The sequence below is a fragment of the Engystomops pustulosus genome, chromosome 4 (assembly GCF_040894005.1).
Source record: "Engystomops pustulosus chromosome 4, aEngPut4.maternal, whole genome shotgun sequence".
NCBI classification, from domain to species: Eukaryota; Metazoa; Chordata; class Amphibia; order Anura; family Leptodactylidae; genus Engystomops; species Engystomops pustulosus.
In genome coordinates, this window is record NC_092414.1 from 185949815 (window position 1) to 185970457 (window position 20643).

The window sequence follows — 20643 nt, forward strand, 5'->3', positions numbered from 1 at the left end:
ATCCTCTCCCCGGCGCCGATGTATGCCCGCCATACTACCGTAAGGCTGGTGAATGTAGCCTAACACCGAGCTAAAACATTGATCTAAGAATACATTAAATTTCATCAGCAATATTATCACATATATTATGGGGATTGACAGTAAAGGTAAAATTAAACTGTTACTGAAAACCATAAAGCATCAGACTAGATGTTAACAAATGTTTAGCTGTAACATATAAAAAGTATAGAATAGATAAATGTGTACACATTGGAGAGGGGTAAATTCTTATAGTACATACTACCCAATAGAATTAACACATTTCAAGATCATGTATAACCCTACAATAGGTACATGGTTACAAGACACTAAACTTTCCTGTCAGAAAATATCAAAGAACATGTTACAGACTTATTGAGAAGTTCTACACGGCACAGGCAGATCATCGGCCCGTGGCCCAATTTGGGAGAAGTTTCTATAATGTCTTCATTAATAGGGCTTAGTGTCTAGGCTCTGGGCCATGCAGATTATCACATATGTCCTGCCCTCAGCACTGGGGTTACCTGTTACTTGTAGGATTCCTCACCTGTCTCACCCGTGTACTACAGGTGGCAGTCTCCAAGTGCCGGCGCTTCTATGATGTTTATAGCCCTGCCGGAAACGGCTCTTTATCTATGAGTTATCAACACTCATAACCTCAATAACCTCTATGCCAGGGCAGAAGTAACTTGTATCTGATAAGGCAGCGCTTATTGTGTGTGAAGCTTGTAGTTTTTCCTTTTGAAGTTGCGAATTACTTGGCACAAAGCGTCTTTGGAATGTACATAGGAAGTGAACGTTGTCCGTGAGTGAAGATCTTACTAGGATTGTATGTGACGGCACCGACCTCCCGGATATACATATATAGCATGTTATTTATGGAAACCTCAGCATTATGATTACTACTTGTGTGCAACCCTTTTGTTTGTTGTGTTTTTTTTTTTTTTGTTTGTTATATCACTTTGATAACCCCCCCCCCCCCCCCCCCACGCCCCCAGAGGCTTTTGTTTTAATAAATATTTTTACTTAGAGGGAATGAGAATCGGTCAGCAGTTTGGACCATACAAGAAGAACAGCCAGTGTTTGGTGTTGTCCCTGGTGATGATGCCTTTGTGTGTGTTTTAGTAGCAGCAGGACTGTGAAAAATGCACTGTAGATCCCACAGCTTGGCGCCTTCCCTGTGCCGTAATAAACTTCTGGTTGAATTCTACAGCAGGGACTCAGAGCAGAGGAGAGGGACTGTGCTGTGTTCATTGAAGAGATCTCGCACACCAATGGTCCATAGTGCTCACCACAGTCCTGCTATACAGGCGGTCCCCTACTTAAGGACACCCGACTTACAGACAACCCATAGTTACAGGCAGACCCCTCTGACTTCTGGGGAAGCTTTCTGAATGCTTTACTATAGTCCCAAACTGCAATAATCAGCTGTAAGGTGTCTGTAATGAAGCTTTATTGATAATCCTTGGTCCCATTGAAGCAAAAAATGTTTAAACTCCAATTGTCACTGGGCCCAAAAACTTTTTTGTCTGGATCTACAATTATAAAGTATACAGTTTCGACTTACATACAAATTCAACTTAAGAACAAACCTCCAGACCCTATCTTGTACGTAACCCGGGGACTACCTGTATAAATAAATTTTCCCAATCCTAACAAAGCACACCAAGTTATGGTCACTCTGATCTCCAAGGCCTATACCTACCACTGTCTGCAGCCTTGTACGGTCAAAACTGCTGATCTATATTACCATTATAGAGGACTTCTCACCTCTCCTGACGTTTCCCTTTTAGTTAGCGCTTGTTGGCCTAAAGGGGACCAGATAGAAAGGGTATTCAAATCTAATTTATAAAGCTGAGTGTAAAAGTGCGTGTATCTCTGCAAAAGGCTTCCTGTGACTCATGGAAGATCATGGACTATGTTTTGATTTTTCAACCTGTGCTTTCCAAAAATACAGTTTGAGCGTGACTTTGGCTGTGTGAGGGAGGGAGGATGAGGGAGTAGAGGAAGAAGTTGACTGTGGATGACTTGCTTAAGAGAATTCCTGAGGGAGGAACGAGGGAGTTGAGGCAGACGTTGGCTGTGTATCTGGCTGAAGAGAATTCCTGAGGGAGGGGGAGAATGTGGGGCTTGAGACAGATGTTGGTTGTGTGTGACTGGCTGAAGAGGAATCTGATCCCTCATTCCCCCTTCCCTCATGCTGCAGATTTATGAGTATGCCAGACTTGCAGATCAGACCCGCACAGGGTGATTTTCATATGATGTGATAACTTTCAGAACAGTATGTGATAGCTGTGCCGATGTTATTAGGACCCCTTGACTTCTCTCCTGCGGAGCCTGAGTGCTGCGGCTAGTGATTCTCTGTGCAATGTACTGGGTGTGGGAATATAAAAGCAATTTATTTCTCCTTTAATTTGTGTTGTTGGATGGCGCTCATGAAAGGTTATCTGAGTCTACACAACATGGAGCGCTGATATCTCAAATCTTATTTTTACCCTCTTTTTTTTTTTAATAGAACTCTTAATTATCCGCCTCGTGTCCCAGATCCGCTGCTTTTATCCAACTGTCTGGTTGCCATGGAAACTTCCTCCTTTGCCGCTCATTAAAGTAGCATTCTTTACGGTTTGGGGAGAATATTCCGCACTCCTCCAGCCTCCTCTCTTCCCGAATCCCACCTACTTGTATCCTGAGATGTGACATTATACACCAGAACGTTCCTGTGCTCATAGAGAGGCAATAATGTGCTGTACTGTGCGAGAGCCGAGGCCATTAATAGATGGTGAATCATTTCTCTGCCATCTACAGCATTAATACATATATTCTCATATTTAAAGGAAAACTCCAGTCCAAGCTTGAATAATACATTGTACAGGGCCTGAGGGGAGGAGCATGACTAATTTTCATTGTATGCCTAGAACCTATAGTCATGCTTCTTCAACAACCATTGGGCATGTGGCAACAACCTGCCTCCTGGCTGTGGCTTACTCCTGTCCGTCGCCCCCCTGGCTGTGGCTTACTCCTGTCCGTCGCAGTGCCCCCCCTGGCTGTGGCTTACTCCTGTCCGTCGCCCCCCCCTGGCTGTAGCTTACTCCTGTCCGTCGCCCCCCCTGGCTGTGGCTTACTCCTGTCCGTCGCAGTGCCCCCCCCTGGCTGTGGCTTACTCCTGTTCGTCGCAGTGCCCCCCCTGGCTGTGGCTTACTCCTGTTCGTCGCAGTGCCCCCCCTGGCTGTGGCTTACTCCTGTCCGTCGCAGTGCCCCCCCCTGGCTGTGGCTTACTCCTGTCCGTCGCAGTGCCCCCCCTGGCTGTGGCTTATGCCTGTCTGCCGCCCCCAACTCTGAGAATACATTTTCTTACTGATTGCCTTTCAACCTAAAAGATGTTTTTGTTCACCTAATTAAACCTTTCTGACAGGTTAATTTTAGCAGTAGATCTAGCCGCACAGGTCAGCAAGACCAGCCCACCCCCAAACTATGATAGCCTGGTCCGACTCCTTGATCTCTGGGACAGTGACAACCAAAGATCGCATTAACGCCTCACCACGCGTCACGATGAGGCGCCATTACCCCACAAAATAATTGCCATGTGTAAAGTTCTGCTTGGCAATTATTCCCTGTAGCGCACAGGCTGAGCAGACCGGCGTGCGCTGCAAAAGAGGGATATTTCAGTAGCGCAATTGCAGCCCGCGCCGGACCACTCAGCAGGATGCAGCGATCTGTGGGAGCTACGTGAGCGCCGGCCCCAGGGGAGACATACGGCTGCTCCTCGTCATGCTCCCGGCGTGCTATGTGATCCCGGCGGGACCTTATATATATCCAAACATTTTCATACTCCTCCTTGGCTAAAATTACTCCTCAACAATAGTAAGAGGAGTATTTTTACCCTTTCTGGGAAAAAAAGTTAGTGCGACCTTTGGTCACAACCCATCTGTACAATTTGGCTAGTAAACCCTATAAAGCATATAGTGGGGGATGAGGAGGATCGCGGTCTGCACAATGTGCGTTTGGTCGGATGTCTCCAAGGTCCAAGGCTGCCTTCACACCATGTAATGAGTTTATGGGTGCAGAGCTGTGAATTTCCATTATGTAGTCACTGTATGGATGTCGGTCGTATCTCGGAGGAGGAAAGTTCAGCTTTGGCTATGATCAGGGACACTGGTGATATCACACCGCTGTTTACTGAAGTTTGTTGGGTGAAGGTTCAGAGAATTTGTTGGAAAACAGAGATAAGGATAAAGTAACATGGAATGATAGGAGCCTCGCAGTCTGCATCACAGCTTATATCAGATAACCCGACAAGATTTATACAATTTATCCTGGACTGGTCCTCTCAGAATTTCTAAATTAGGCATGTATACAATTATTCCAACTACATGGAGAGTCCTAGTGTAGAGTATAATTATGCGGAATGGAGGAAAAGATTGTTAGGCGGGAATCCAGCTGAATGGAAATGGTTCTGAAAATCTATATTAAACAAAAAAAGTTTTAGGCAGCATGTTATAGAGCAGGATAATATTGTGCATACTGTGTCATCTGCAGGAAACCTACAGAGCGGGAGAAGCTGAGCAGATTGTACTGTCCTATCTGCAAGCAGCATGTTATAGAGCAGGAGAATCTGGGAATATTGTGCATACTGTGTTATCTGCAGGAAATCTGTTATAGAGCAGGAGGAACTGAGCAGATTGTACATAGTGTGCTATCTGCAGGTAGCATGTTATATAGCAGGGGGAGCTGAGCAGATTGCACATAGTGTCCTATCGGCAGGCAGCATGTTGTGGATCTGGAGGAGCTGAGCAGATTGTACATGGTGTCCTATCTGCAGGCAGCATGTTATAGAGCAGGATTTGCTGGGCAGATTTAATTTAGGATTGTATCTGAAACCAGAATGCTCTAGAGCAGGAGGAGCTGGGCTTTCTGCAGGCAATTGGAGTAGTTTATGATACTAACCAATCGAGTTGCAGATGTGATTTTATATAGACCATTTTGAACCTGATGACACCTGAACCAGTTTGGATAAATCTCCCTCGGTTATTCAGTGCAGTAATAAATACATGTATCTACAGACGATCCTCTTGCAATGAATGAGGCCTTTGTATTGTATTACATTGTATAGAAAGCTCCGGTTTCCTTGTAGATTGCTCCTGCGTCTCCTTGATGTAATTGTGCTGAGTCACATGAAGTCATCACTCGGTAGAAGACGATGTGACTCAGGCGGCCGCAGACGTCTCGTGACTCTCCATCATCCTCCTCCATGGCGCAGGCACTTTCTTATCTGCTGCCCAATGTTGTATACCTTGCCCAGCACAATGCAGAGCTCCTCATCCGCATGACTGGGTGACAAGTATCTGGATGGACTTTTGTTATTCTGTCATGTTCTGGATATTTGACTCTGTGCAGTCAGGCCAGAAACCTGCAGCGTATCTCTAGCCATGTGCTAATGCTACATCCTGGTGCCAATGATAACAGCTGATACGGCCAATTCTGGTTATTTGTTTTATTAAAGTTACCAAAACTTTACTGTAGTAATCTGTGGTGGGACAAGTCCTGGAAGTGACACCAAAGATAATGTACCCGGCCTGGGGTCCTGCACGAGGACAGATTTATGATCTCCTACTCCAGACCCTACTAATGGCTTTTAGTTACACAAATATTGTTTAGATTATTTGATAATTTTTGTAATTACTGAGGTTACAAACTCCCCTTTGGGATTGTGGAAACCATGGCCATGTATATCAGCCCATAGAAGTACATGGGTACATGCTACCCACCGAAACGACAGCTAGAACATGGCAAAAAACCAGCGCCCATGTACATGTAGCCTTAATCTAAACTAAGCTGGAAGTATAACAGTGGCCAAAACTATACTATAACAATGTTCTTTAGATGCTGCCAGCTATTCCTATGCATGTTTACTTTGGCTGAACATGTGAAGAGAGAAGGAAGAATGAAAGGCGGGGGGGGGGGGGGGGGGATGGAGAGAAGAGACAGAGGCGCACACGGAGCATTAAAGACCTGGCACAGTGAAAGTTACATCACTAGAGCATCATAAGGTCTACGTTTTAATAAGGCTGGGGATGGATACCATACACTTTGAATGCCCATAAGGCAATTAAACGGATACATGCGGTCCTCTACGTAAGGACACCGGAATTACAGATGACCCCTAGTTACCGACGGACCCCTCTGCCCCCCTGTGACCTCTGGTGAAGTCTCTTGATGTTACTATAGTTACAGATTGCAATAATCAGCTGTAAGGTGTCTGTAATGAAGCTTTATTGATAATCCTTGGTCCAATTACAGCAAAATATTTTGAAACTCCAAATGTCACTGGGGCAAAAATAAATTTTGTCTGCAACTACAATTACAAAATATACAGTTTCGACTTGCATACAACTTAAGAACAAACCTATCTTGTACATAACCCGGGGGCTGCCTGTACTTTAATCCAAGTAGACTGTGATGAAATGGACTGTTTTCTCTAGCTCTCAATTAAAGCCTTTGGACACAACTAGACCTCACGTATATGACCATGTTTCAGGCTCAAATTGTGGCCAACTCTCCGCCCCCATTGATTTCTACAATGAGGCCGCCACACAGGGCTGTGGAGTCAGGGACCATTTTTTTCTTCATCAGAATGTTTGCTGAAATTCTGGAATGTGAATATAAATGTCTGTTCTATTCCTGATCTAAGGATGTTGGCTTTTAGTTGAGTTGAACGTGGTGAAGCTCCTCCCCCTACAGATCAGAGGGGAAGAAATGTCTGCTCTTATGTCTGCAGTGTATAGAGGCTGTTCTCTAGCCTTACAATAATTAGGTCAGACTTGAGGTCATCTATGAAGGAGGTTCTGATGGAGATGATGATGTTTATACAAACAAATTCCAAGACAAACAAATATTATTCAGTACATTTTTGTTAAAAACAGTTTTTTTTTTCAGCATAGTGTTTTGCATAATAACAATTTATTAAAGTTTATAATTCTAAGGTTGTATTCTGATTAAATGTTTTATGTTCAACCTCAATAACTTGGTTGTGTCATAATTGTGATACATTTACAGTAATAATATGGTGTTTTATCACTGGTTTTATCACTTTTATCATGTATGTGGGAGTTGGAGTTAAGGGAATTGCGCAGTGGGAGGTTTGGCTTACTCCACAGCCCTGCTACCTGGTCTTGCTGCATCATGAATGTGGCGGGCGGCCGGCCCGTAAAATGAGCGCAGGTCTTACTGCTGCACGGATTTGTGGCACCTGCAGGCACAGAATGGACATTGACAGTATCAACAAACAAGTGGATATTGCACACTGTAGTCTGCAGTCTGAACATTGCTCTGGAGATGGGAGTCCTAGCATCCTAGTTCTACATGAATAAGCCCTAAACATGCGTGAGCCTAGGTTTGTATTCCAGGGCAGTAAAGAAGGACAAGTTTGGCTAAACTAGGGTACAGGCTATTCATACCCATGATAACGTATCACATGTCATGTCGTTCTTGCTTTTCTCTGTACATCTGATAGTTGCTATTTAAACTTTATATATAAACGCTTTTGTGTAGTAAAGGTTAAAGTTTCGGGCAGAGAAGATTAATGACCTCTTCTTCTGGTATAATAGTTGGGGAGAAATGAGAAATCTGTCAAGTTCCCTCCCAAGGTTCCCCTTTTTAGAGTCTGATAAGAATATGAGAAAAGTACAGAAATAGTGGATCTGTACGGACAGGACTTTTATACAGTTCCAGAACAAATATTAGCTTCTGTGTGTAAATGTTACATTTCCAAAGGGCAACTCTGAAGGGAGAGAAATGATGGAGCGTTTATACTGTGGGATAGATCTGCCCCCAATGATGCCATTAAATACCCGTGTAATCTGAATGTATTGTATTCTATATGGAATAATAATAGCAGGAGGTGAGGCAGAGCAAATAAAGAAGCGGCACTGCTATATACTATATATATGTACTGGGGAAATCCAGACAATGATGGTTTCTACATAGATGTTGCCCTTTGGTACTGCTCTGATGTCTCACTGATGGGGTCATATGTATTTATGACCCATCGTTTGCTTATAGTTTGCTTTATGTTCAGTGCAGGGTCTGTAGGAGAGGGGTAGGACATAGGAGGTCATGACTTCCATTTTTCTTCTCTGGGACCATCCTGTGTTATGATGGTAGAGTGCCCTCAGTATCCATCATCCATGTCCAACTGGTATCAATTATAGTCCCTATAGGAACATATACTCCCACTGTATACCTCATCTACTATATAACCATTGTCTGCTCCTTGTAGGTGGTAATCAATGGAGGAGCTACACCCAGCGTGGATCAAGATACAGAAGACACAGAACTGATGGCGATTTATACAACGGAGAGTGCAATCGCTGAGAAGGTAGGGCTTTCTTTTACGTATAGACGTAGATGGCAACATATTTGGTGCTCAAAGGGAGTCTAGACCCCACAAAATCCGCCGACAAGTTAAACCAGTATCGCATATGCCACTTTATAGTCTTTCCAGATCAACTTTTTCTGTTTTCCTAAGAAAAGTAAGAATTCTCCTTGCAGAGATTTTGCCATTTAAGTCCACCTTGTAGACATGTGGAGACTTATAGCCATTGATGCCCCTTAACATTAACATCAAGCATGACTTTCAGGAAGCCTGATGACATGATTACTTCTTGACCCTAGTAAAAAAGCCTCTCGCTTGGCTAAACCAGTACCCTACCCAACCCAACCATGTTGAAAAACAGTGCTGTATATAGTTGGGAATCTGTTCCTTCTGGAATAGATATACTAGTTTGGCCTTAATCCCATATCATGTCATTAGGCTTCCTGAAAGTCATCCTTGATGATAAAGGGTTGCCTTAAAAGGTAGCAAAAGAAGCACGGTTTTCCTTATCCCATCCTGGAAAACGTATTAGCATTTATTACAGAGAGAATTCAGTTTTTATCTTTATGCAAATTAGCTTCTTGGTACACCACAAATGGGTCTACTTCTGTTGGTTTACCCATTTTCTTCCTTCTACAAAACTTTTCTTCAAGGGGTGTCATTCATCACGCAAAGAGGCGGCTGGTGGCTGGATCTGGGAAACTGATTAAGCATAAAACGGGTGCACCAGCAGACATGGCTCCTCCCCCACTGCTCTTAGTAGTTCATTTGCATATAGAAAAAAAAAACACATCCCCGCCCCCCCTCTCATATATTGGGATTAAATAGTCAACATACACGGTGCCCTGTAATAATTATTGTATCGTTTTTAAGATGTGCAGAAGTGCCAGGGGCTGGTCTACAGTATCACAAAGTCTTCAGATGATCAGCAGAGGAATAAATGGATTCCACCAAGCGCCCCAAATACTTGATCCCACCGTATAATGCTTCCCCCCCGGGTGTAACACTTCTTCAGTGATCAGTGTTTGCTTTTCCTTACATATTACCATGTCTCTACCCTATAGAGCTGTCACATTGCATTGTCTTGTGTCTGGATGTTATTCCCTATATCAGCAGTCATGTTTGTCTTGCGTACCCATAAGGCATCACTCCTTAGCCCCCGGCTTGTGTGAGCAGTCACTTTGGATGAAATTGACAGTATAATTTTTTTCTTTTATCACTGGCTGTGAATGATAATATTTCACGTTAAAGCTCAGCGGTAAGAGATGGATCAGGATATACAATATGTGTATTAGTACAGCCAGATGTAGGTTTTCGGAATACAGGCGGTCCCCTAATTAAGGACACCCAACTTACAGACGACCCCTAGTTACAGACAGACCCCTCTGCCCCCTGTGACCTCTGGTGAAGGCTCTGGATGTTACTATAGTCCCGGGGTGTAATGATCAGCTGTGCGGTGTCTGTAATGAAGCTTTATTGATAATCCCGGGTCCCATTACAGCAAAAAATTTTTGAAACTCCAATTGTCACTGGGACAAAAAATAATTGTCTGGAACTACAATTATAAAATATACAGTTCCGACTTGCATACAAATTCAACTTAAGAACAAACCTATGGAACCTATCTTATATGTAACCCCTGGACTGCCTGTATAGGAAAAACCGGATCGCTTAAGATTATGTATGGACTAGACTGGAGGGGTTAATCAGTAAGACACAAGTTCCTTTTATAGAAGTTGTGTCCTGAGGGAAGTTACCCCTCGCGGCTCTGCTGAATGGCTGGGAAGACGCACAGAGGGGAGCTGGGGCCAGCAGAAAAAAAACCCAAGCGTGACCTATGACCTCTTAGGGTGAGGAACAATTGCTGGATTTACACTTTTTTGGAGGGTTTTCATTCTTGGTAGTTTGCATTTACACTTCCTTGTCCTGTCGGTCATGTGAGGTTTCTGCTCTATGATCATCTTTCTCTGTCTCCTTCTTCATCTTACACATTGGCCACTCCATTCTCCGAGCACGAGGTGCCCGAGGCAGGAACATGCCATGGCCCGGAAAATGCTTCATCTATTCACTGCACCGAAGCTGCTTCTGCCCTTCACACAAGAAAACTATATTTGCGTTATTTAGCTTTAACCCATTTTCATTTTTTTTTTTGGTTGAGGGAATTTTTTTTTTTTTTCAACGTGGGTTGAAAAGGATTGCAAAAACATTAAAAATTGTTAACTTATTCTATACCTTAACTTTTTCTTTACCTGTCAGCATAGACTGTGTTTCTTTTATGGCCCAGTGTGGTGGCATCATCCAGAAAATTCTATTAAGTCCTAGAGGCAGAAGAATTTAGCACTGAAGTCAAGCTCACCCTTCTCACTGTAATTGTTTTGTCCAGGGACATCGCTATAAGACTTTTTCTGATGTCTGATGAATTGTGGCAATCACAGGGCATGGAGCAACCCTAAGTCAGGGAGAGCTTGACTTCAGTGATAAATTCTCCACCTCTCTGTGACTTTATACAACCAATTTACTGCATCTTGGGTGAGATTTTCTGGATGATTCCACAACACTCGGCCATGATCTGAAAAGGTGTTCAGCTGCTTGACACCATATTGGGAGATGTTTCATTGAACAGTATCTGCTGATGCGCAAAGTTTTATGTGTCATATGGAGGGCACTCAAGGTTAGTGGATCTGTGGATGGTACACTAAAGCGAGCATATTTTTATGGGGCAAAAGCAACAGTGTGGGTACAAGTATGGGGAGCCAGCAGTTTACTGGGTACAAGTATGGGGAGCCAGCAGTTTTACTGGGTACAAGTATGGGGAGCCAGCAGTTTTACTGGGTACAAGTATGGGGAGCCAGCAGTTTTACTGGGTACAAGTATGGGGAGCCAGCAGTTTTACTGGGTACAAGTATGGGGAGCCAGCAGTTTTACTGGGTACAAGTATGGGGAGCCAGCAGTTTTACTGGGTACAAGTATGGGGAGCCAGCAGTTTTACTGGGTACAAGTATGGGGAGCCAGCAGTTTTACTGGGTACAAGTATGGGGAGCCAGCAGTTTTACTGGGTACAAGTATGGGGAGCCAGCAGTTTTACTGGGTACAAGTATGGGGAGCCAGCAGTTTTACTGGGTACAAGTATGGGGAGCCAGCAGTTTTACTGGGTACAAGTATGGGGAGCCAGCAGTTTTACTGGGTACAAGTATGGGGAGCCAGCAGTTTTACTGGGTACAAGTATGGGGAGCCAGCAGTTTTACTGGGTACAAGTATGGGGAGCCAGCAGTTTTACTGGGTACAAGTATGGGGAGCCAGCAGTTTTACTGGGTACAAGTATGGGGAGCCAGCAGTTTTACTGGGTACAAGTATGGGGAGCCAGCAGTTTTACTGGGTACAAGTATGGGGAGCCAGCAGTTTTACTGGGTACAAGTATGGGGAGCCAGCAGTTTTACTGGGTACAAGTATGGGGAGCCAGCAGTTTACTGGGTAAACTGCTGGGGGTTCCCATTACTCTCCATTTTAGGAGACCATAACGGCAAAACCTGCCCAACGCAGGTGCGAACTCAGCCTAATATGCTGTGTACTGCTGACCTCCATCACTGACCGGGGTACATAGCACCAGTATTGCTATTCTGGTGCAGTGTGGCCCCTCTGCATCTCCAGGCCTGGCTGTGACTGTGGCCCAGGGCTTAGTGTCCCAGTCCCAATGTTGGGGACCACTGATTTATGGGGCTATACACATAAGCCGGCTCTGGTTCAGCAGTTGTCACCCTGTGGCTGCCCCTCCATTATCACCTTTAGGGGGTGCCTTACAGGAGCTCCGCAGCCTTGGGGGGTTTTGTCTTCTGGAATTCTTTGGAGATTATATTTCCCTGCCGCGTCTGAAAGCACCTGATCCCCACAATACGGGATTTAGTGCACATTTCAGATCTGGCAAGTGGCTGGTCAATTTGGCAGGCTCAAGGATTGTTTTAATCTGCGCAGTCTTTGACCAGATTGTAAAGTTTAAGGTCACTGTCTTAGTTAGGCAGATGTCCAAACCCGGTTTCTGTATTAATACATGACATGCATGCAAGTCCGAAAATCTGACATTAATCCTCTTTTAAATAGTTCTGAGAACTTTGTAGGAAAACTCGTTCATGACCTCGGAGGATCCTGTGGTGCCTCGTCTGATGGAAAGAACACGGGAAATGCTGGTTTTATAAGAATTATGTAAAAGGATGGCATCTCTGCTCATTTTCACATGCCTTTGGAAGTAATTTAATTTTTTATAGGTAAACAGGTGAGATTTTACATAAAACATCTACCGTCAATATCCATCATGATAAACCAGGGACACTTACTCATAGATCCAGGCACCGTGACTGTGGTAATCGTCTTATATTTGTTATCCATGGCCTCCTTCCTTCTAAAATCAGCGGTTAAACATAGGGGGGGGGGGCTGTGTTACGAGAGTCCCTACATACGTCAGCTTTACAGGCTGCTACACTGTCTCCCCTACCACTCTGCTCCCTTCCTGTCCGTGATGAAATCTCAGACAGTAATGGGGAGGAATTGCTCTTACACTATGTTACAGCCTGTGGAGTTACAGCACAGAGGGGCTTGTGTAACACCCCCTCAGAGTTATTTAGACTCATTAGCATAATTTTAAAAGTTGATTTTAGAAGGAAGGAGGACATGGATAACAAATATAAGACAAATAGCACAATAACGGTTCCTGAATCTAGGAGTAAGTGTCTCTGGTTTATCACAATGGATTTTGATGGTAGATTTCCTTTAAGAAGGAAAGCCTCTGTGTTTCAGGGCCTGTGGGGTATTTCCATGTTGCCACATGAAGTCTATGGTCATGGCATCCTCTGGGCACCCGTATCATCACCATCACTGCTATTACTGTGCAAATAAGTCATGGCCGAATGTCTTCAATCCTTGAATTGAGCTGCATGTATTTTTGGGGCAGTGTTCGGCTTTCTTCTCACATTGTGATCTCCCCCCAGTCCCCTCTGGTTTCCTCTACGCAAGGATTGTGCAGGAAGGTGTCAGAGCCGCCTGGAAATCGTGTTATCAGTACAGAATGTCTTAATCTCGTCAGACAAGGTTGTTTGGGGTCTGCCAATGTCAGGCATGAGGGCACAGGCGCGGGGAGCCAGCGAGGTCTCTAATAACGGGGTTTGGAGATAATGTGCTAAACTATCGGATGCTGAGTCATTGGCTTCTTGGAAGAGGCAGGAGTTTGCTCGCTGATGTCAAACATTTACCAAACATATTTATCTTCCTGCTGATCCATGTTTACCTTTTGCTTATATATTTGATATATTTTTCTCTCCGATTCCGGTATAAGTCTCCTTATCACATCTTCTTGTCTGTTGCAGAGTTCATTGGCAGAGACCCTGGATAGCATGGGCAGCCTGGACCGGCAGCGGATGGACATGATCTACACTGTGGAAGACGTCCCTCCCTGGTACCTCTGTATTTTCCTCGGCTTACAGGTAGGATATATGTCTTCAGTTTTGTAGACCCTCCAAACATTCACTTGTGACGTACTGGGCCAAGTTATATCTCAAGGGGACCCCCTTAATGTATAGCTCCTCTTTCTGTCATAGCTTTAGGCCCCCTTCACACGAACGGATAGTATGCCTGGTCCGGCATGCGTTTGGCTGGAGAGGCTGGAAGGGGGCCTTAAACTGTAATTGCATCCTGAGAACACCAATACAGATGAAAGAGATTGTCCCAAGTTTGATTGCCAGGGGACATAACAATCTGATCACTGATCAGTGGGACCCCTACTGATCCTTATTGATAGATGGGCAGGTTGTGACATGGATAAGGGATAACCATTAAAGGAAATCTACCATCAATATCAAGCATGATAAACCAGGGACACTTCCTCATAGATCCAGGCACCGTGACTGTGGTTATATTCTTATATATATTATCCATGGCCTCCTTCCGTTTAATACCAGCTTTTAAAATTATGCTAATGAGCCATAAAGGTTCTGGGGGGTTTTATTTGAAATCATTTGTGCTGTAGCTTCTTAGGTTGTTACGTTGTGCACTTCCCCCCTCCCTCTCCCTCCCATTGTGTGAGATTGCATCAGGAAGTGCAGACAGTGTAGCAGCTTGGGAAGCTACAGAATAGCGGGGCTCTAGTAACACCCCCAGAACTCTTAAGGCTCATTAATATAATTTTAAAAGTTGATTGTAGAAGGCAGGAGGCCATGGATAACGAGGATCCAAGGTGAGGAAAAAAAACTTTGAGCAAATCATCTGCATTCCACCACTTTTTGCTTCCCTCCCTGCCCCATGGGTTTTGTTTTAGGTAAATCAGACGCTGTACTTATGGAAGGTATGTTGTTCTGTGGTAGGCTGTGGTGCACGTGGTTACCTGAAGACCCCCCTGCCATATAAGACGCAATTAACGCATAATATACACGATATATCGTAGCTGGAGGTTTTGGCTCCAGATTTTACATTTAAATCCCAATTTCTTCAGGTAATGAATCATTTGGAACCATTAATGGGGGTTTTCAGTGAAGATGGAGAAACCTCCAGGGGAACAGAGTATTAAAAAAAAAAAAGAGAAATAATACTCAATCTGCTCCCGCTTCCCACATTGTATCAGTACTTCTGTTTATAGACCTTGTGATCGATCCGAAGTTAATGGATGGTGGTTACTTGACCCGCTTCATCCAATGACCGGCAACCTGAGACACGGGACATCCGTTCCATATTCTGTATTGAGGAGGCCATTCATTCGATAAAGCGGACTCCATGACCTCCTGGAAATTGTGGTCAGGCTTGGAAACCTAAAGTGGAAGTAATAGGCTCCAGCTTCCTGTGTCGCTCTAACTTGCTGATCAGTGGGGGTCTCAGTACTGATGGCGAGAACTAGAGGTCTGACCGACCCCTCCCCGCTCCTCAGACTAATTGAGCAGACAGCCGCACATGACCGTTCTGCTCCATTAATCTCTATGGAGCTGACGAAGATCACCGAGCGCCGCACTCACCGATCTCCGTCAGCCCCATAGAGATTAATGGAGCAGAACGGTCATGTGCGGCTGTCTGCTCCATTAGTCTGAGGAGCGGCAAAGGGTCGGTCGGACCCTTCGTTCTCGCGATCTGTGGGGGTCTCAGAACTGACTTGTCTTCGTGGCAAAACCCCTTTAAGCTGTCATCACTTGCCCCATATCTCCTTTCACATTCTTCATTACTACTTTGCAAGTGAAGCTTCTCTTTTAGTTTCTTGCATGAAAAATGAATATCTTTAAGACCTTTTGGGAATCAAATAAAATTAATAGTAGGTTCATTTTTTGTTCCTGTTTCATAATGGTGCCTGTATGAGGGTTTTGTAGTAGCTGGAGGACCACACGTGTTAATACTGAGCTCTGGAGATGTTTCCATCCTTCGGATTAGCTCTTCCCTGAAGCCTTTGTATCAGGAAGATGAATCCTGACGTGGCTGACTCAGAGATGTGTGTCATTGTGGATCAGACTGGGAGTACTGATAGCATCTTCTTTATCTGATTATTTCCCTACGTCTATACTTAGTCTGCCCAATATTGGGCATCACCATGACGTACAGACTGACCTCTTTGCTTACTACTTCCCAGGCTCATTCCCTGACTTTTCCATAAATTATTCCTCTTTGTAGCTGCCGAACCGAGTCGGTCGGGTGAATAGGAGCTGATGTGCAGTAACCTGTCACCACCACTACACAGAGAACGTCACTGTCTGCCTACTGTTCCTTTCTCTGTTTATGAGTTGATCTCTGGGGGTGCTGGACCTCCACCAATCTCATAGTGAGGTCCATTTCTCAATATGTTAAAGCCTGAAAATTCCTTTAGTTATTAGTAGAGATGAGCGGACACGGACTTTGCGTTCGCCGTCCTCCTCTGCAGCCAATCATGCACCATGTCTGGGATAGGAGGAGCTGCTAAATAAAGTTCGGGTCTGCTCATCTGTAATTATTAGGATACCTACCTCGTTAGTATAACTAGCGCAGACGTGATGTGACTTGTTATCCTATCATGAGGGGAAGCGGCTGCTTGTTTTCTAGCAATCGTTCCCGCTGTGGAAAAAAGCATCTCGATAGGAAGTCTCTCCGGGCCTAATAATCAAATTACACTGCTGGTAGTGGTGTGAAACACATATGCAAATATAATGTTATGGAATTGGAACATGGAGTGATTACTGAGAAATCTGAATATGCAAATTAGATTGAAATTGACCAAAGGAAGAGGCATGGAGAGAATTAATGGAAAAAATATGGGTAAATTAAACCTATATCTAAATATACAAGTCCAGACCACTTCCAGCGCTGTCATTAGCGTAGGGCTAAAACCACACAAATGTGATCATTCCATGAATCCCGCAACGACACATCTCAGAGACTGTTCCAAAAAACAACAGAGCCAAACTTTAATCACGTTTTTAGTACTGCGCTGTTGGGCCAATTACACAGGGGCTCCTTGCATCATATATAATTTGGATTCCCAGCAGTGTTCAGTATGTGAAATCTGGCCACCAAACCGTCAAGGATTCACAGACTGTGCACAATGGCCTTGGTTTGGCCTAATGGTGATAATTTTTCCATCAGGGCGATTTGGGAAATCGGACAACCCAAAAGTCCTACATTGTAGCCGGCATAGTACACCTACGGCACATACTCAGTAAAGCTGGGGAGTACTACGGCTGCTGTGGCTCTGGATAGAGAAGACCTAGGGCTAATAGGGATATACCACAAGTCTCATGCACGTGACTGTAAATGTCGGCCTTTAGTTAACTGCAAAAATGGGCGCTAGCTCACGGATTTAAGGTGCACGGTCTTGTCTCGCTGCACCATCATGGAGCCAGATGGCCAAACCTAAAGGGGGACACATTTATTATAGCGACTCGACAGAATTGTGAAATGTTAAAGTTGGTGCACACTGCCATAGCATTGCAGGGTGCACCAGATATTTCAAGACCGTGCACCAATGGTGAAAAGTCTGAGACACCCTGCACATTCGAGAGGCAATCTGCGCATAGTACGGATTACTTTCGTTTTGCTTTAACTGGCCCAATACGTTCAGTCCATGACCGTATGTGACCACATTGAGTGGACAGGACACAATCCCTGAGTATCATGATTACCTATGATACATTGAGCCCCTGTGTGACCCGTCACTGGCTCCTGTGGTGGAGTTTTCTAGTGGCTGCTCTTACAGTAAAGAATCCTCTCTGTATAAAGCATTTCTGCTGTCACATGGGCAATCACTCGTTCCAATGACATATTTGCCAATATTCACTGAAATGAAGCAATGTTATTCATGAGAACTGGAACATTTCTTAATATCTGCAGACTTCCTGTGATGATAATAATATAGCTGTAATATCGTGGAGTGTGTGCGGGGGTTATGTATATTCGGTGTATCTACGCGTTTCGGTCTTTCCGTGCCCTCTGTATTCATGTGTATGTAATCCTCACTCTGGAGAGTGACTCACCCTGTGGATAATGTATCAAGAATGAAAATAAAGAAAATGTCTTTCTCCTGGTGGGCGATCATTACGTAAATCACTATTATTGTGCTCGTTGCATATTGTCCATAACTACATTTGGGCTGTACATGAGAGGAGTAAAAATAAATGCGCTTAATATGGTTGGGCAAAAGGAAATGAGACCTGAATTGCATCAATTTAGGCAATTTTTCGGGATTCAATAAAAGCTTGCAGATTACAGTCAAATAAAGCGCATGTTTGATTAATTACTATTTTTTTTAAAAGGGGGTGGGGGGACTGACATATGGGAGAGTAACAGCCAGAACAAAAAGTATTGAAGACTAAGGGTCCAAACAGTGGCCCATTTTATAGCATTAAAGGGGTACTCCTGTAATATCCAAGTTATCCTCTTTAACTTGTTGTTCATTGTGGATCCCCCCCCCACAGATCATGAGAACTTAAAGGGGTATTCCTGGAATATGAACGCCCGATACAAAAACCCATGATGATATAAATAAATGAATATAACAAAACTCAATGTCATTAGTCACAAAATGCAGCTTAAATAGTTCGATTTTATGATTCACAAAATTTTATGGCCTCTCTAAAGTAGGTGGAGTTATCACGAAGATGGCTGCCACTGGAAACCACAAGTCCCATGATCCTTTAGTTCTCAGTAACTCCTCCTCCCTCTTATACTCTGCTCCCAGTGATGATGTAACAGACTGTCCTGCTCTGTTACCATAGTAATAATGTGTGTAACTGCCATCACCACAACACTGGCCATACTGATGCACTGCAACCAACCAACAACAGCCAAACGTAGTAGTGATCACATGACCTGCCCAGACATGTGATGTGGACATGTGACCAGCGGCCATCTTCTGTTTGTTGAGAAAATCAACAGACTGATTAAATGGCCAGTAGCATTTTAATTTTTCCTTACATTGGAAGTCAATAGGATTTTTCTGCTAAGGGGAGCAAAATTTTAAATAATAACGAATTAAATTTAACTTAATTTTAAGGTCCCATTTGTTTATAAATTACGCTGATTCCTTGAATACCCCTTGAAGTCTCTTGTATCCTATCCCCCCACAGTACTAATGGCGATGCAGAACTTCTGTCAGCTCCATAGAGATGAATAGGGCTGTAGGCACAAGTGCGGCCAGCTCCACTGTTCAAATCCACATTCTCGTAACCAGGGGCGGATTAAGACTGCCCTGGGCCCTCGAATGTATGAATATTATAGCCCCTACTAGTCTGTAGTCACTTCCTACACACGGTACTAGAATCAAGCTTCTTGAGGACCTTCAAAGTTCCTGAAATGGCTCATGTGTACATGTGTATCAAGAGTATAAACAGATATATAAGGATAAGGTCCTTCTCAGTATAAAATTTGTTGGTGGTTTGGGTGGCCATGGGCCGCGTGCTACAGCCTATATTATAATCCGCTACTGCTTGGACCCCATCTGATGACCAGGTTATGCCCCTGTAGATGGGGGATAACATGTTTTCACTGGAATACCTCTTTAATTTAGAGAATGGACACATTCCCCTCGTATTGTGTATCAAATTCAATTGGAAATTGGAGGGGCTTGTGCCGTTTTCATCTAAGGTTTCACTGAAACTCATCCAGATGGTAACAAGCACCACATGTTTTTCGTTGTTTACATACAAAACATATTGGTGGAGATTTGTCAGAAGTGTCTGAGGTAAAACTGTTCTAGTTGCCCATGGAAACCAATCAGAGCTCAGCTTTCATTTTCTAAACAGCTTTGGGAAAATGAAAACTGAGCTCTGATTGGTTGCCACGGACAACTAGAACAGTTCTGCTCTCTTGTTTCATAGACAAGTAAATGAGTTTCTCTATAAAGAATAAAACATGGCTGCTTTTTTTCTAGAAATTGTACCTCACCTGTGCACAGGCTGTATGTGGTACTGCAGCTGCTCTGCTTCATTTACGTTAATGGTGTCCCCTTGACCTTTTAGAGCGATTGCTATTTTTTTAAGATTTCCTGTTAGGTGGTCGAACCTGAAACGGACCATCGGGTCTGCTTCTCTCTATCTACAGGTACTGTAGGTAGGGGTAGCCCTTGAAGGGGGGAATATGTTTCTCTTATACTTTAAGGCAATTTTCCATTGTTCATCACACGGTGTACTTTCCCCGCCATTGTGTAGCGGCCTACTACATTATATGACATATATAGTTATTTATGGCCGCGCTGTTCTCTAGTCACACTTATAATCCACACACTACAGTCTCCTGAGATGCCCCGTGAGGAGAGGCACTAGTGTACTAATCCAGATTAAGGGATTCTCCGGTAGGTATTCTGAAATAATAAATACGAAGAAACTGAAGCAAAGCTTATGGGGAAGTGTAAGAGTTGTGACATCTGGTTTCACAACGTCTTTGTGTGTGACTTGTGTCCTGGTAACAGATTACTGTACTATTGGATGTAATGAGAGGCGAGTGATGCAATGCGGCCATTACTAGGCCGCACCTATACTTTTAATGCTTATTATTGAGCGGGTCAGGCAGCTGAGTTATCAACATCTTGGTTTACTATGCTTGTCTTGGCGCGTGTTCAGTAACATGCCGCATTATCCGCTCTAACCTGTGTACATAGTTCTTAGGCCAGATAAAGCTTCTTTAATGAGTCAGGGTAGGCATCGCATCCACCCCCTGTGACCAGTGTATGAAACTTTGACCTTTTATACCTGTTTATTTGGAGAACAATGTAAAAAGCAGAGTAAATCTTGACAGGACTCCTAGAAGACACAGTAAGAGTCCTGATT

At 44.0% G+C, this 20643-nt stretch overlaps 1 protein-coding gene across 3 annotated transcripts in view; it reads left to right on the forward strand.

Annotated features, from left to right (window-relative positions):
• Nucleotides 1–20643, forward strand: part of SLC23A2 (solute carrier family 23 member 2) — an 86797-nt gene that overhangs the window by 39557 nt on the left and 26597 nt on the right. For all 3 annotated transcript variants that reach the window (XM_072148896.1, XM_072148894.1, XM_072148895.1), the window contains exons 3-4: nucleotides 8294–8392; nucleotides 13744–13860. In XM_072148896.1, the coding sequence (XP_072004997.1) occupies nucleotides 8294–8392; nucleotides 13744–13860 (216 nt within the window). The remainder of the gene's footprint in view (nucleotides 1–8293; nucleotides 8393–13743; nucleotides 13861–20643) is intronic.